General features: G+C 49.3%; 1 protein-coding gene across 2 annotated transcripts in view; it reads right to left on the minus strand.

Annotated features, from left to right (window-relative positions):
• LOC144736579 (neurogenic locus notch homolog protein 1-like) overlaps positions 1–13926 on the minus strand; it is a 112048-nt gene extending 98122 nt beyond the window's left edge. For both annotated transcript variants that reach the window (XM_078619143.1, XM_078619142.1), the window contains exon 1: positions 13163–13926. In XM_078619143.1, coding sequence (XP_078475269.1) covers positions 13163–13226 — 64 coding nt within the window. In that variant the 5' untranslated portion in view covers positions 13227–13926. The remainder of the gene's footprint in view (positions 1–13162) is intronic.
• Positions 13927–16082: the final 2156 nt, after the last annotated feature.

Genomic DNA, 16082 nt, shown 5'->3' on the forward strand with positions numbered 1-16082 from the left:
TGGATGTGTGTGTGTGATGGCTGAGTGGGTGGGTGTGTGTATGGCTGAGTGGGTGTGTGTATGGGGGTGGGGGTGATTGAGTCAGTTTGAGGGCGGGTGCGGTGGTGGGGGGCTTTGGGTTCTGGGACACGCATTCCAACGCGTGGGAAAACTGGCGACAACTGCTCAGTCTGCAAACACACCCCGACGCAGAACCACACATCACGGGCGCGACCCCCCCTCCTCCTCCTCTATTCAAACCCCATTGTGCCTCCTGCACCAACACACGACAAAGATTCCCCCCTCCCTCCCACTCCACCCTTCCCCCCCCCCTATAGCCTCAACAGACTGTTAGGATGCAAGTTGCTGTTAGTAGCGAGTAAGAGCCAGTCTATGACGGTGGGCAAGGGAGCACGTGGCCAGCGCCATGCCCGGCCGCCTTTGTCTCCCTGATGTTTTTACAGCCGACTGTGACGGCTGACTCATTCGAGGCCGAGTCGACCTGGGGGAGGTCCCAGGATCGGTTCGGTTTAATAGTCACTCGTGTTGGTGGTGGTGTTGGTGGTGAGGGCTGGTTGGTGGCGGTGGTGGTGTTGGTGGTGGTGGTGTTGGTGGTGTTAGTGGTGTTAGTGGTGTTTGTGGTGGTGGTGGTGTTGGTGGTGGTGTTGGTGTTGTTGTTGGTGGTGGTGGTGTTGGTGGTGGTGTTGGTGGTGGTGGTGAGGGCTGGTTGGTGGTGGTGGTGGTGTTGGTGGTGCCGGCACACACACGCGCAGGGAATATCCTGGACAGCAGAACACGCACGCGCCTACACACACACAAGACAAAGATCCCCCGTGTAGCCTTAACAGACTGTAGGAGCAAGTGCTGTTAGCGAGCACCTACGAAGGCCGGCACTGTGGCACACGAGGGGGTGGGTGACCAGCACCACGCCCGACCGCCTTTGTCTCCCCAGTGGCGATGTTTACTACACCGCACTAGGTACTCGTGTTGAGGCCGAGTCTACCTAGGGGAGGCCCAGGACCGGTTCAGATAATCGTTGCAGGCGTTGTTGGCCGCGAGCGGGAATCGAACTCGGGTGGCCGGGTTCGTAGCGCAGCATAGCGCTAACCGCTGCACCCACCGCTCCCCACACACACACACGCGCGCTCATACACACACACAACTGCCAAGCTATCAAATTGCCAAGAAAGTTAAGCTAACAATTGGCATCACGACCACCATTAAAAAATACGCGAACTCCCCACCCCCATAATTTCTGAACAAAAAAAATGACGGAGACGCTATCGCAAACTGAACATAATGTCCCCCAATTGTTAAAAAAAATATAGAATAATAACATCGCCCACCCACCACCGCCGCCAACTGCACGCCCGCCCCCCTTAATTCCTCACAGCGACATATTTTCAAGTTGGTGTGGCTGCAGAATCAACATCGTTGGGCGGCCAAGCTGGAAGTTTCTGCGGGTTTAACTTGATTTTTTTGCTCAACCCGAGGAATTTGAAGAAACTCACAAAGGATGAGACTCCTCGGATGAGGCCCTCGCTTTTGCGGCTCGAGACTCACCCACGTGGGTTGAGCAAGCAAATTGACAAAGAGAAAAACGAAATAGCAACGATAATGACATTTACGAATACGTCAGATCGTGCCGAGATATTATCTTTAATTTCGATTTAAAGCTTTCGTGACTGCAGGGATTCATCTTCTTGGTTCTTTCGGTAAAGTCACGTAGAATGGAAATAATAAAATAATAAAAATAAACCAATAAAATAATTCTCACTGTGAGAATAAAACATAATAAAATAATTCTCACTGTGAGAATTATTTTATTATGTTTTATTTTTTATTATTTTATTATTTCCATTCTACGTGACTTTACCGAAAGAACCAATAAGCTATTAGTTTCTTTCCCAGAAGAGACCTGGTCACAACAAATAAGCTCAACCAGATGACCTGTCAAACATCATCACACGTGCAAATTTATAGCAGTTACTGTCGCCAAATACGTTAACAAAAAGTACACGTTTGCCATTGTAGTATTAACTTCAAACATGTGTAATAACAACAAGGTCAAACATACCCAATGAACGTACAACACGTTTACACCATTGGAACCTCATTTGCCAGTAAAAAATATGATAATTGTTTTTTTACCCTTTCATCTGGCAACAAAACTGACACCTTTTTTTTACGAAGAGTCATGTTTGCATTGACCACAATACCTGCAGTCATAATGCAAACAAAAAACATAACTCTGATAATGTATGCACTGTCCTTGAAGTTGATTGGTCCACACCCGAGACAGCTTTCCTATTTTTAAAAGTAAGGAAGATGGGGCTCATATATTCATGAAACGAAACTGTTTACTTTGCCAGCTAAGGCCCACTGAACAGCGATGTGGCTTTCTTTACAGAAGCAACTTGGCCACAAATGCCAACACAAGCCAGTGGCTCATTATTACACCGTCATCAATCATCATGTGGAAAATTATAGCGGTAGCCAAACACTCTTTGAACGCATGGGGCGACGTTGATTCTAAATGTGGAGAAGGGAAAAAAACCTGGACGACCAGGGAGGAAAATCCACGCGACCACGGGGAGAGAGAGAGAGACACCGCAAACAAAATAATCAAAATCGCACATAAAAAAAGCGCAAACTCTCATTCCTCAATCACCGGATTCCTCCAGATTTCGAGAAACCAACATGGAACAATAACAGCCACCCCTCCTCCATACGGCGCAAGTCTAAGATCATTTTTAGCTCGCACGGTCCTAAGACAGTGGCAATGCCGATACATGCGCGGGGCTAAAGTTCCACAGACAGCCCTGCAAGTGCCAATACGTGCCAACCGCTGACGGAAAGTGTTGTGCCCGCACACAGTCTTCGAGCTTTGCACCATCAATTCAAAAAGGCAGGGTACACCAACAAACGTTCCGTGCGAGGGGGTGGGTGGCTAACACCACGCCCGGCCGCCTTTGTCTCCCCCCCAGTGGCGATGTTTACACACCGCACCAGGTACTCATTTGAGGCCGAGTCGACCTAATGGGAGGCCCAGGACCGGTACAGATAATCGTCACTGTGGGTGTTGGACGTGAGCGGGAATGGAACTCGGGTCGCCGGGTTCGTAGCGCAGCGCGCTAACCGCTACACCACCGCTCCACACACACACACACACTCAGAGACACACACACACTCAGAGACACACACACAGAGACACACACACACACACTCAGAGACACACACACACACTCAGACACACACACACACACAGCGTGGCGCTAACCGCTGCACCGCCGCTCCCCCCACACACACACAGACACAAACACACACAGACACACAGACACTCAGAGACACTCACACTCAGACACACACACAGCGTAGCGCTAACCGCTGCACCACCGCTCCGCCACACGACTTGAACACATGCGCGCGCACGGACACAGACACACATCGGAGGAGAACCGAGAAGTTAAAATCATCGGCTGAACATCCACGAAAGAGCGAGAGAGATGGCGATGACCAAACGGGCCTGTTGAACAAAAAAGCGGCTGAGGTTTTTGTTGTTGTGTGTGTTTACTGTGTCAACATCAACCCAGGAGCCGTTCAATCACTCAACCACCACCACCTCCTCCACCCTTTCATTGCGAGCCAGGTGAGACGGCATCCGAGATGCCATCTTCTCTCTCTTTAACAGTGGGGGAGGGGTAGGGGGCATAGAGGGGGAAGGGGTGGGAGGTCGATAGGAAAATGCGCTCCAGGATTTTTGCGACCGATTCTCTCACGCACGCCACCGCCGACGAAAGAAGCATCCAAATTGTAAGGGGGGTATACTAGAAAAAGGGGGGGCCCGGCCCACCCCCCACCCCCCTACCCCATCTCTCGAGGGTGTTGTTGGCCTACTCTTCCACCGTTGGCCTAAACCCTCCTACCCCGTTGGCCAGTGTCTCGCAGTTTGAGCCCCTGCCAGATCGGGTTAACCGTGGGCTACCTGGGGGGAAGGGGGCGGGGGGGGGAGGGGGTGGGGGCTGGGGGCAGATCAGGGCCATGTAACTTTGGTCAAAGATGATCCAATAACACCCCCCACCACCACCCCGCTCTCTACACTTAAGAACCCACTTTTAATCTCAGACCGCCGGCTCAGACTGAAAACCCCTTAGAGATTTCGCCCCGTGGCCCCGTCTCTGTGCTCTGGGCAGATTAAAGTCGCAGCATTCCCAGCCATCGAAAGCCGCCCAAAAAACGTATCCGCACGGCAGCACCGGGGGCCACGGCAATTAAACGAGCTGCAATTTGGTCGTGGGTCGTTTGCAAATTTCCGCGATTAAGAGCGTGACCTGATTTGCCACACCGCAGCGGTCACGATCATAGCAATTAAAGAAGAGAAGTCGAACGGCCGCTCCCCATGTAATGGCAGTTGTCAGTGGGGGCTCGACACACCACGCAACGCAATAACAACAACAACACAACAACAGAAAGAGAAACCGAAGGATAAAACACCACGCACCCGAGTGGATTACGCGAAACGTTCGCCCGCTATTGCGACGTGACGTTTGTCCTCTGGAGTGATGGATGAGCGGCGACGATGATGATGATGATCCCGACCCAGACGTCTGCTGCTGTATATTTGGAGTTTGCGTGTGTCTCTCTCTCATCATCATCAAGGTGGCTAGGAGATGTTAACTACCTCGCCTGGTGAACAGGAGGTCGTGGGTTCGATCACGACCCTGACGCCTGCTGCTGTATATTGGGAGTTTGCGTGTCTCTCTCATCACGGTGGCTAGGAGATGTTGACTACCTCGCCTAGTCTACAGGAGGTCGTGGGTTCGATCTCAACTCTGACCCCTGCTGCTGTATATTTCGAGTTTGTGTGTCTCTCTCTCTCTCTCATCATCATCACGGTGGCTAGGAGATGTTAACTACCTCGCCTGGTGTACAGGAGGTCGTGGGTTCGATCCCGACCCTGACGCCTGCTGCTGTATATTTCTAGTTTGCGTGTCTCTCTCTCTCATCATCATCACGGTGGTGAACAGCGCCGGGACGTGCAGGAGTCTGCGGCGTCCCGCAGGCCGCGCTGGGGCTCGGATAGCGCCACCGGCGGAGAGGGGGCAGGAAACCACTGGGGGGTCAACGTCTCCGGTTTTAAAATCACCATTTAAACTTTTTTTTTATATTTTACTCGGTGAGGCCGCCCCACTGAGCTACACGGATATTTCTTTTGCGAGAAACGAACCCCCCCCGCCCGGCCATCACAAATCATCTCTTCAACAGAGTGGCTTATCGTCGTCGTTGTCGTCGTTGTGTGTGAAATCTATAGCGATAGACAAATACTCGGAACGCGTGACGTTGGTTCTAAAATGTGGGAGGGAAAAACTGGAGGAACCCCGGGAAAAATCCACGTGATCACGGGGTGAGAGAGAGAAGGAGAGACGCAAACTTAAAATCTACAGCAGCAGGCGTCAGGGTGGGGATCAAACCCACGACCTCCTGTACACCAGCCGAGGTAGTTAACATCTCATAATCACCGTAGTGCGCTCACCCTCCACGCACGCCGGAGGAAGAGATGGAACGATGTGGGTGCCTCCTGTGCAAGATGGGCATTGCTGTTTCGAAAGGATTCCTTAAATGGTGGTCGTCAGGAGGCTTTCATGCAGCAGTGGATGACAGTTGCCGAGTGCAGGGCCCACAGGGCATCAAGGGGCCAGCACCAAAGACCAATCGCAACGGTGTAACGGATAACAGCGTAACACGTGTCTCCAGCGAGTGTGCAAGTGAGTGTGTTGTGTGTGACCTGCACAGTGGTGAGCGAGCGGGTGAGTTGGCAAGTGAGTGTGTGAACGAGTGGGTGAACGAGTGGGTGAGTGAGTGGGTGAGTGACTTAGCAAGTGAGTGGGTGAGTGAGTGGCTGAGTGACTGAGTGACTTAGCAAGTGAGTGGGCGAACGAGTGGGTGAGTGAGTGGGTGAGTGAGTGAGTGAGTGACTTAGCAAGTGAGTGGGTGAACGAGTGGGTGAGTGAGTGGCTGAGTGAGTGGGTGAGTGACTTAGCAAGTGAGTGAGTGAACGAGTGGCTGAGTGAGTGAGTGGGTGAGTGACTTGGCAAGTGAGTGGGTAACCGAGTGAGTGAGTGGCTGAGTGAGTGAGTGGGTGAGTGACTTGGCAAGTGAGTGGGTAACCGAGTGGGTGAGTGGGTGAGTGAGTGAGTTGGTGAGTGACTTAGCAAGTGAGTGGGTGAGTGAGTGGCTGAGTGAGTGGGTGAGTGACTTAGCAAGTGAGTGGGTGAACACGAGTGGGTGAATGGGCGAGTGGGTGAGTGTGCAAGCGAGTGGACGGGTGAGCGTACAAGTGAATTGTGTTGCGTGTGACCTGCAGTGTTTGGTGGTGGCGGAACCGGAGCGTGGGTGAGACGAAACAGACTCGCCATGCCTTATGACGATGATGATTTGTGATCTGATAATTGATGCACAACCTATTTAATTTTCCCATGACCCCCCCCCCCACCAAATCCCCACTTTAGATACTTTGGGGAGGAGATACAATCTTGCTCACGCCGAGAGCACCACTGCCCGACAATTCCTTCATACAACAAAGTACGTTCCACGGCTGACGCAGAGACACCTGCAGAGTGTGTCCAACAAAGTCAAAGTATTTAATGGACCTCTCTTAAGGTGTGGCGCACAGCGCACGCAAACGACTCTGGAAGAAACCATTTCCATCAGGGTCTATAGGCATTTGTAAACTGCCCCGCGGGCCCAACCACTCAACCCACCACTCCCCCCCCCCCTTTGAACATGCTGGGTTTACCCAGGTGCACGACAATTACTTTGGGGCAAACCACTTTGTTGGTTTGTTTAGGGGGTGGGGGGGGGGGCGATGGAGAAATGGAACTTCTTCAAACAGAGCGCGGATTAAATAAGCAGACAACGCGGCCACTTTCCGTGTCTGCCTCTTCACGTCGCAAACGTGTTTACACATTCCATCCTCGGCAGTACTGCAACATCACTTCAGGAGACTTTTATCTCGGCGGCCTCCACCAATGTCCTGGGTCTGGTTTCGACAAAGACAAAGACACCCTCCCTCCCCACCGTGTAGTCTCAACAGACTGTTGGGGCAAGGGCTGTTTAGAGAGCATTTGCACCTACGAAGGCCGGCACCACTCACGAAGCGAGGGGTGTGGGGTGGCCACCACCACGCCCGACCGCCTTTGTATCCCCAGCGGCGATGTTTAACAACCCCGCCGCACTGGGTACCCACGTTTGAGGGATTGGTTTCGACACACGGTTTCTCATCAGCAGTGTCTCTTTGGCAATCCTCGAAGCCGACGCCGCCGCAAATCGTCGACCGCATCGGACACATCATCAGGCCGACGATGTGCACGCCTCCTCCGAAGAACGGGAGTTTAAGGGCCAGCCACAATCCGCGAGTAGCAGCAGTAGCAGCGGTGAGAATGTGACCACGCAAACAATGAACGAATTGACACCAAATGGTAAAGCCACTTCTGGTCTGGGCGTTCCATCGACGGAGGAGGAGGAAAGGCGAAACGACGCGAACTCTCTCGCTCTGTCTGTGTCTCTCCTGGCCACGACATTGGCATCGAGGCTCCAAGCAACATATTGCCAGAGTCGGAATCTATGAAGCGTTTTTCGTGTTACAGATGTCCAGTGGGGCGACGGGGGTCCGAACATTTCAACAACAACAACAAAACACGATAGGGGTGCAAAGCAGATCACAAAACAATACTCATAAAACTAAACTATATTATAATTTTACCAGCTACATCACGGAACCTCCCTTGCCAGTATCACAATATAAGAATAGGTTTTAACCTTTCTGGACATAAAACAGTTGTGTTAAGATGTTAAAACAACTGACTGAAACCTTTTTCAAGGAATTATGTCTGCAACAACCACGCAAACTTGTTGTGAACATGCAAACAAAACACATGCTCTGGTAGTATATGATGCACGGTCTTTGAAACCGATTGGTCCACACCAGAGACAGCTTTCTTTAGAGCCTAGTCTCAGACAACATTAGTCCAGAGGACGCCAATAGGCGAACATCACAAACACAATGCCACCATCAGGACATTTATACCTCGAGGTCAGCAGCTACATCATGGGACATCCCTTGCCAGTATCACAATATAAGAATAGGTTTCGATTTAAAGCTTTCGTGACTGTAGAAATTCATCTTCTTGGTTCTTTCGGTAAAGTCACGTAGAAGGGAAATAATAAAATAAAACATAATAAAATTATTCTCACGACGTTTCGGCCACAATGCAAGCAGCCGTCTTCAGGTGAAGAACAGGTCTGTCGGAAAGACAGCGTCTGAATGAACACCACCAGGCTTGGCAGCCTATATTTAAGCTGGGTTGGAGGGGGGAAGGGGCGCCTTGACAAAATAATTTGCATATCAATAGGAATTTAGCATATTTATGGGAAATGCAGATATGGGATTAGTCACTACTTGTGGAACGTCGTGAGAATTATTTTCTTATGTTTTATTTTTATTATTTTATTGTTTCCCTTCTACGTGACTTTACCGAAAGAACCAAGAAGAAAAATATAAGAATAGGTTTTACCCTTTCTGACAATAAAACTGTTGCGTTAAGAAGATGTTAAAATAAAACAGGCGCTAAGATGTGTTGTTTGCATGCTCACCACAAGATGTGCGGTTGATGCAGACATGATTCCTTACAAAAGCTTTCGGTTTTGTGTTTGTACATCTGAACCGCTTTATATTGCCAGAGAGAGTAACACTTATTCTTTGCCAGGAAAAGCCCATTTGACCGATCTACGAGCATTTTTTTTGTGACTCCCCTCTCCCCCCCCCAAAGTCGGTCTCAATAACCGCAGGGCATTGTTGACGACGATCCCAAATGCCGCCTTCACACTCGGGCAAGAAGAGAAGTCGGCAGAGCCAGACTCAACGCAAAACAATGAGAGACATTTAAAGAACATATAAACAAATACTAGCGGCGAGAAAAGCGCGGTCGGCTATAACGCGCGCGAGATGCGGGTTGGCTAGCATACAGCAGTATCCCAGTGCCTTGTGCGATGATGATGATGCTGCTGCTGCTACGCCGCTCATTCCTACTCGCGCTGCGAAGATGTTGCGTTCGTACGCTTTGGTTTTTTCGGTAAAGTCACGTAGGTCAAAAATAAAATAAATGAAAACTAAATTAAATCACGACGTTTCGGAAGCAACACAAGCCTCCGAATTCATGTGGAACACGCCACGGCAAAATCACTACAGTGATTTAATTTAGTTGTTTTCATTTATTTTATTTTTTACCTACGTGACTTTACGTAGGTAGTTTTGCTGTGGCGTGCGAGTATGAATCCTTGCAGTCACGAAAGCTTCAAATCTAGAATGTTGCGTTCGCTCGATCGAGTGGAGAGGTAGCTAACATCTGGCTGCGATAAATTCCCCCCCCCGCCTTCCCGCACAGGATAAACCACTTCCGTGATAGTTGCATCGTAGTTTGCGATGAGCCAAGGAAGCTTCTGAAAACCATCTACAACAGCGTAGCAGCAGCAGCTTAGTTGGTGGAGGGGAAGGACCGTACGTGCCTTGACAAATAAAATATTAAAAATCCACTCGCCCAGCCCCCTTCCTCCTTCTCTCTCTCTCTGTGCCCGGCTAGAACATTCTGAACAAGTACCAACACATTTTGCCGACATACGTGGAGGAGTTACCCTGCAGGGCATCGACTGTACCGGTGACACGCACGGCTTCCAGCCAAGGCGAGGAGAGACCGGTTCAAGTCTCTGACAACGCATCGCGCACTGGGATGTGGTGGGGGATCGGGGGAAGTTTGGGGAGTGTCATCCCACCACCACCATCAACACCACCACCACCACCATAACAACAACATTCTAGATTTGAAGCTTTCGTGACTGCAAGGATTCATACTCTTAGGTTTTTCGGTAAAGTCACGTGGGTAAAAAATTAAAATTAATTAAAGTAATGATATAAATAAAATAAGAAATCACGACGTTTCGGAGGCAACACAAGTCTCCAACTCCTCGGGCGGTGACCAGGGTCAATCCACTGCTGGATGAAGGCCTCCACCCCCCCCCTCTCCCTCATCCACCACCACCTCCATCACCCACCACCACCTCCATCACCCACCAGCACCTCCATCACCCACCACCACCTCCATCACCCACCACCACCATCATCACCCACCACCACCATCATCACCCACCACCACCATCATCATCGCCCACCACCACCATCATCGCCCACCACCACCATCATCACCCACCACCACCATCATCACCCACCACCACGTCCATCACCCACCACCATCTTGCATCCAGCGGTGCGAATCGAATCTCATTCAGCGCCAAATTCAGCGCTCCATCTCCAAGGTTCCGTGCCGCGCGTGTACGCAACTCAATGTGTGTGTGCGCATTGGGGAGGCTATATCGTCCAGCAGTGGATAGAACATGGCGGGTGGTGGTGATGATACATATTGTGTGATTGTACCCTCCTTTGTACGTTGTTCCGAAACAACAATTCACCAGAAAACTCCAGCGAAGTGTGTGTGCGTGTGTGTACTTGCGTTGAATGTTACACATTTTCCATTGCGGTATTAGCTTGAAAAAAATGTATAATAACAACGTGATGAAAACATAGCAATGAACATACAAAACGTCGTTTAAGAGTTGGCCAACCATTTTAAAGTAAGGAATATGGAGCTCGTAAATCCATGAAATTAAAACGAAACTTTTTATTTTGCCAGCTAAGGCGCACCTAGCTGCTTTGAAGCTTATTTTCAGAAGCGACTTGGCCACAAATGCAAACACAACGAAGTCGCCTATTATCATCATCATCATCACGTGGAAATGTATAGCAATAATCAAATTCTCTCGAACGCGTGATGTTGCTTCTAAACGTGGTAGGGAAAAACCGGAAAATCCAGAGACAAATCCATGCGGCCACGGGGAGAGAGAGAGACACCGCAAACTCAAAATATACAGCAGCAGGCGTCAGGGTCGGGATCGAACCCACGACCTCCTGTACACCAGGCGAGGTAGTTAACATCTCCTAGCCAACGTGATGATGATGAGAGAGAAAGACACGCAAACTCCACATATACAGCAGCAGGCGTCAGGGTCTGGATCGAGCCCACGACCTCCTGTACACCAGGCGAGGTAATTAACATCTCCTAGCCACCGTGATGATGATGAGAGAGACACGCAAACTCCAAATATACAGCAGCAGGCGTCAGGGTTGGGATCGAACCCACGACCTCCTGTGCACCAGGCGAGGTAGTCAACATCTCCTAGCCACCGCCGCGCCCCTGAACATCGCGGGGATGGTGAAAGATGTAAAAAGGGCTTCATAGCAGTAGGGTGGATCGCGGCTGCCACTGGTGAAATAAATCAACAGCCCCCACTCCCCTTTGTCAACTCCACTGCTGGATGACGCAAGTCGCTCGAAAACCCCCATTGGAAATCTCCTCCCGGGGTCACGAGTTCGAAACGAACGGCCAGCATCAGCGGCGATCGACGTTTCGCGCCCGGCACCCGCGAGCGTGGAAGGAGATGGGGGGGGGCCTGAGAAAAGTTATGGTCTAAAGACATTCTTCAGGGCCTCCATCTAGCAGCTGATTGAGCAAGGGCTGCCGTTATATGGCACTGCGCAGTAACATTGCCATGAGTTATGCGTCTGAGGGTGCCTTTGTGTGGTACTGGCCACCCACCCACTCCCTCCCCGGCCTTCATAGGTGCTGCTACTCGCTAACAGCACTTGCCCCCCCAAGTCTCTTAAGGCTATACTGTTGAGGGTGGGGGGGGATCTTTGTCTTTGTGCGTACCGGGGGTAGCGGTGGTGCAGCGGTTAGCGCGCTACGCTGCGAAAACCGGCGACCCGAGTTCGATTCCCGCTCACCACGGCCAACACCGGTGACGATTATCCGAACTGGTCCCGGGACTCTCCCCTAGATCGACTCGGCCTCAAATCAGTGACCCGGTTTAGCGGTGTGTAGTTAAGCGTCACCCACTAAGGGAGACAAAGGCGGCCGGGCGTGGCTGCAATTCGCTACAAACAGCACCGGCCCCAACAATCTGTTTACAGGCTACAGAAGGGGGGGGGGGTCTTCCTGTTACTTTGTAGAGTACACACACAGCGCGTGTACACCACGTAACACGAAGAGCGATCCACTGCTGGATGAACGTCGTGGGCATCATCCCCCGTTAGTTCGCTCCATCTCCTCCCTCCACCACCACCACCACCTCTGGCTTTTTCGCCAAACCCCAACACAACCAATACTCTTTGGTTCTTTCGGTAAAGTCACGTAGGTATATCCTTCACGTAGGTATACATTTTTGTAATATTTTATTTTTCTACCCACGTGACTTTACCGAAAGAACCAAAGAGTTGTGGATTCACGCATTCACGAAAACTCCAAATCAAGACCCATACACACAACCTTTGACCCAACCGGCTCCACATCTCATCCCTCGCGGTAACTTTTTGCGTTTCCTCTCGACTCTCTCATCGAGCAGTGGATAGAGACTTTGGCTAACGAAGTTGATGATGATGATGATGTTGATGATGATGGTGGTGATGGTGTTTACCTGTGGGGAGCGGTGGTGCAGCGGTTAGCGCCACGAAACCTTCGCTTCGATTCCCGCTCACGGCCACCACCAAACACCACCAGCGACGATTAATCCGAGCCGGTCCTGAGCCTCCCCTAGGTCGACTCGGCCTCAAATGAGGACCTGATCTGTGCGTGGTGCTGGCCACCCACCCCCCTTTGTGTGCTGTGATGGCTTTTAGAGGCGATTACTTACAGCACTTCCCAAAAGTCTGTTAAAGCTTTATGTCTTTGGAGAGACAAAGGCGGCCGGGCGTGGTACAGGTGCACCCACAGTGCCCTTGCCCCGGCAGCTACACGGGGATCTTTGTCTTTGTGTGCAGTAAACGTCGTCAAAACTCGACTTTTTTGGGGTATTTCGTTAAAGTCACGGAGTTGGGATCTAATTATCATTAAAATTCAAGGAGCGAAAATCTACCTGCGATCGAAACGTCGTAGTTTTGTTTATTTTCCGTTAATTTGAACCCATCTAGGTGACTTTAACGAAAGACCCCAAAGTGAATCTTTGTTAATGTCGCTTCGCGTAGTAGATGTAACGCATTAATCGTTGTGTGTGTGTTTGTGTGTTTAAGAGTTCGTACCTTTGGCAGAGGACCTCACGACGGTGACCAGCAGAAGGGCGAACAGAGACAGGAGTAGCTCCATTTGTGCGGCGGTGAGGAAATGTGATGGTTGTTGTTGTTGTTTTTGTGTTAAAACAAAATAAAACGTTGAACAATTCAACTAACAAAAGACTCTTTCTCACTTTCTTTCTTTCTCTCTCTCTCACAAGTCTTGAGGAAAAGTCCGCGCTAAGAGATTAACGTGTAAAGTAACAAAGGCACTCCTAGTGTACCACACTTATACACCGACCTCAAACGTGTTTTCTATGCAGTTTAAGCCCAATTTTACACACACAAACACATTTAAAATTTGTATTCCTCTTAAAAAATTGTATCTTCTTACATTTGTGTCGTCCGCCCCGCGCCCCCCAGATTATTGTAACATTTTAGTTAAGCGTGGGGAGAATTAGAATTTTTTTTATTAAAGGTTAACATTTAAAAGTCCAGTGGACTTTCTTCCCCCGCCCCCCCCACCCCCAGAAGTTATTGTCACCAACAACCAACCCCTCAACTTCCAAGACGATTTTCTTCGCAAAGTCTTCGCCCAAATAGCAAAAAACTAAACGGAAAACGTTGAAGAAACGCCCTCGCCCTCCCGAGTTTGACGATTAGGTTAACTTCCACGAGACATTTGTTAAAAGAAAACAACGAGAGGAGAGAGGAGAGAGAGGAGAGCGCGAATCTCTCCTCACGTTGTGCTCCAGACCTCCTGCGACTAACCAGTGGGGAGGGGAGCGGCAAACTAAATCAGTTTTATCAACCCACAGCCGCCACCCGATTGGTCGAACGCCCTCATGAATATTCATGAGCTACTTCGGAATTCATTAGAAAAGGGGGTGGGGTTGCTGAGATTTTGAACGCACGCTGATTGGTCGAGACTCTTTGCGGGGCGGGGGGAGATGGGTGGCTCATGAATATTCATGAGCAACGGTGAGTTTTTGTTCATCGAGGCTCATTACTATTCACTTTTAAGGGCTTTTCATTGGTTAAACGCCCTCATGAATATTCATATCTGCTTAATAATTCATAACCAGAGGTGGGGGGGTTGCTGAGATTTTGAACGCCCGCTGATTGGTCGACACTTTTCGCGGGGGGGGGGGTGGAGATGGGTGGCTCATGAATATTAATCAGGCACGGTGAGTGTTCATCGTGGAAGCTCATGACGATTCATGTTTAAAGGCCTTTCATTGGTCAAACACCCTCAGATTTTGACCGCCGCTGATTGGTCGAACGCTCCTCGGCGGTGAGGGTTGTGGGAGTGGGGGGGGGGAGATTTGTGGTTCATGAATATTAATTAGCCGCGGTGAGTTTTTTGTGACTAAATAGCCATCTCGTTGTTCACGGCCGCTGTTGTTGTGGTAATTCGTGAACATTCATTTGAGAAGTTCGTTTGAGCGCGGTTCCATTGGTCAATTGTCCTCATGAAAAATAATCATAATATTCTATGGTTCTTTCGCTAAATTCTAGATTTGAAGCTTTCGTCACTGCAAGGATTCATATTCTTAGGTTTTTTCGGTAAAGTCAAGTAGGTAATTTTTTTTTAATTAATAAAAGTAAAATAAAAAATAAAATAAAAATCAAGTGATACAGCTACCGTGCTGTGACGGTTCCATCTGAAGACGGAAGCTTGTGTTGCCTCCGAAACGTGATTATTATTTTATTTTTATTCTACTTTTATTAATTTGAATTTTTTACCTACCTGACTTTACCGAAAAAACCTAAGAATATCTTTCGCTAAAGTGCACCTAGCCTGGCACAAGCGATCTTTGGTCCCATCATCATCATGAAGCCATAGGCCCATGATGATGATGGGACCAAAGAACGCCAAACGGCCAGCAGCTTCCAGCACTAATTAAAGTTGAGTTAATACGTTCCTTTTGAAGTGAGCAAGGTTATTGTTCTTGTCAAAGGTGAACTTGTCAAACGATACGACTGCTCCTAGCCGCGGTGGCTAGGAGATGTTGACTACCTCGCCTGGTGTACAGGAGGTCGTGGGTTCCATCTCGACCCTGACGCCTGCTGCTGTATATTTGGAGTTTGCGTGTCTCTCTCTCTCGTCATCATCACGGTGGCTAGGAGATGTTAACTACCTCGCCTGGTATACAGGAGGTCGTGGGTTCAATCCCTACCCTGACGCCTGCTGCTGTATATTTGGAGTTTGCGTGTCTTTCTCATCATCATCACGGTGGCTGGGAGATGTTAACTACCTCGCCTGGTGTACAGGAGGTCGTGGGTTCGATCCCGACCCTGACGCCTGCTGCTGTATATTTGGAGTTTGCGTGTCTCTCTCATCATCATCACGGTGGCTAGGAGATGTCAACTACCTCGCCAGGTATGCAGGAGGTCGTGGGTTCCATCCCGACCCTGACGCCTGCTGCTGTATATTTGGAGTTTGCGTCTCTCTCTCCCCGTGGTCGCGTGGATGTTTCTCCGGGTTTTCCCTCGACATTTAGAATGGTCGTCACCACGCGTTTAGAGATATTTGGCTGCTGCTCGACATTTCCACATGACCATGACGATATCAGCGACGTCGTTGAGACTATATCGTCTGAAAAAGAGCTTACATAGTTGGGGCCTTACCTGGTTAAGATGAAGAAAAATAGACTTTTTTCTCTTAGTTTTTTTTTTTTACAAATAAAATTAACAATCGCCCCGTAAACCTACAAAAAGCTAAAAAAAAAACTTACAACAGTTCATCTTCTTGGTTCTTTCGGTAAAGTCACGTAGAATGGAAATAATAAAATAATAAAAATAAAACATAATAAAATAATTTGTGAGAATTATTTTAATAATAAAAGTAATAAAAATAAAACATAATAAAATAATTATTTGGTTATTTCGGTAAAGTCACGCAGGAAGATAAAATAATAAATTAAATTAAATACTAGCATAATGTAAT

This window comes from Lampetra planeri, chromosome 61, assembly GCF_965212315.1.
Source record: "Lampetra planeri chromosome 61, kcLamPlan1.2.h2, whole genome shotgun sequence".
NCBI lineage: Eukaryota > Metazoa > Chordata > Hyperoartia > Petromyzontiformes > Petromyzontidae > Lampetra > Lampetra planeri.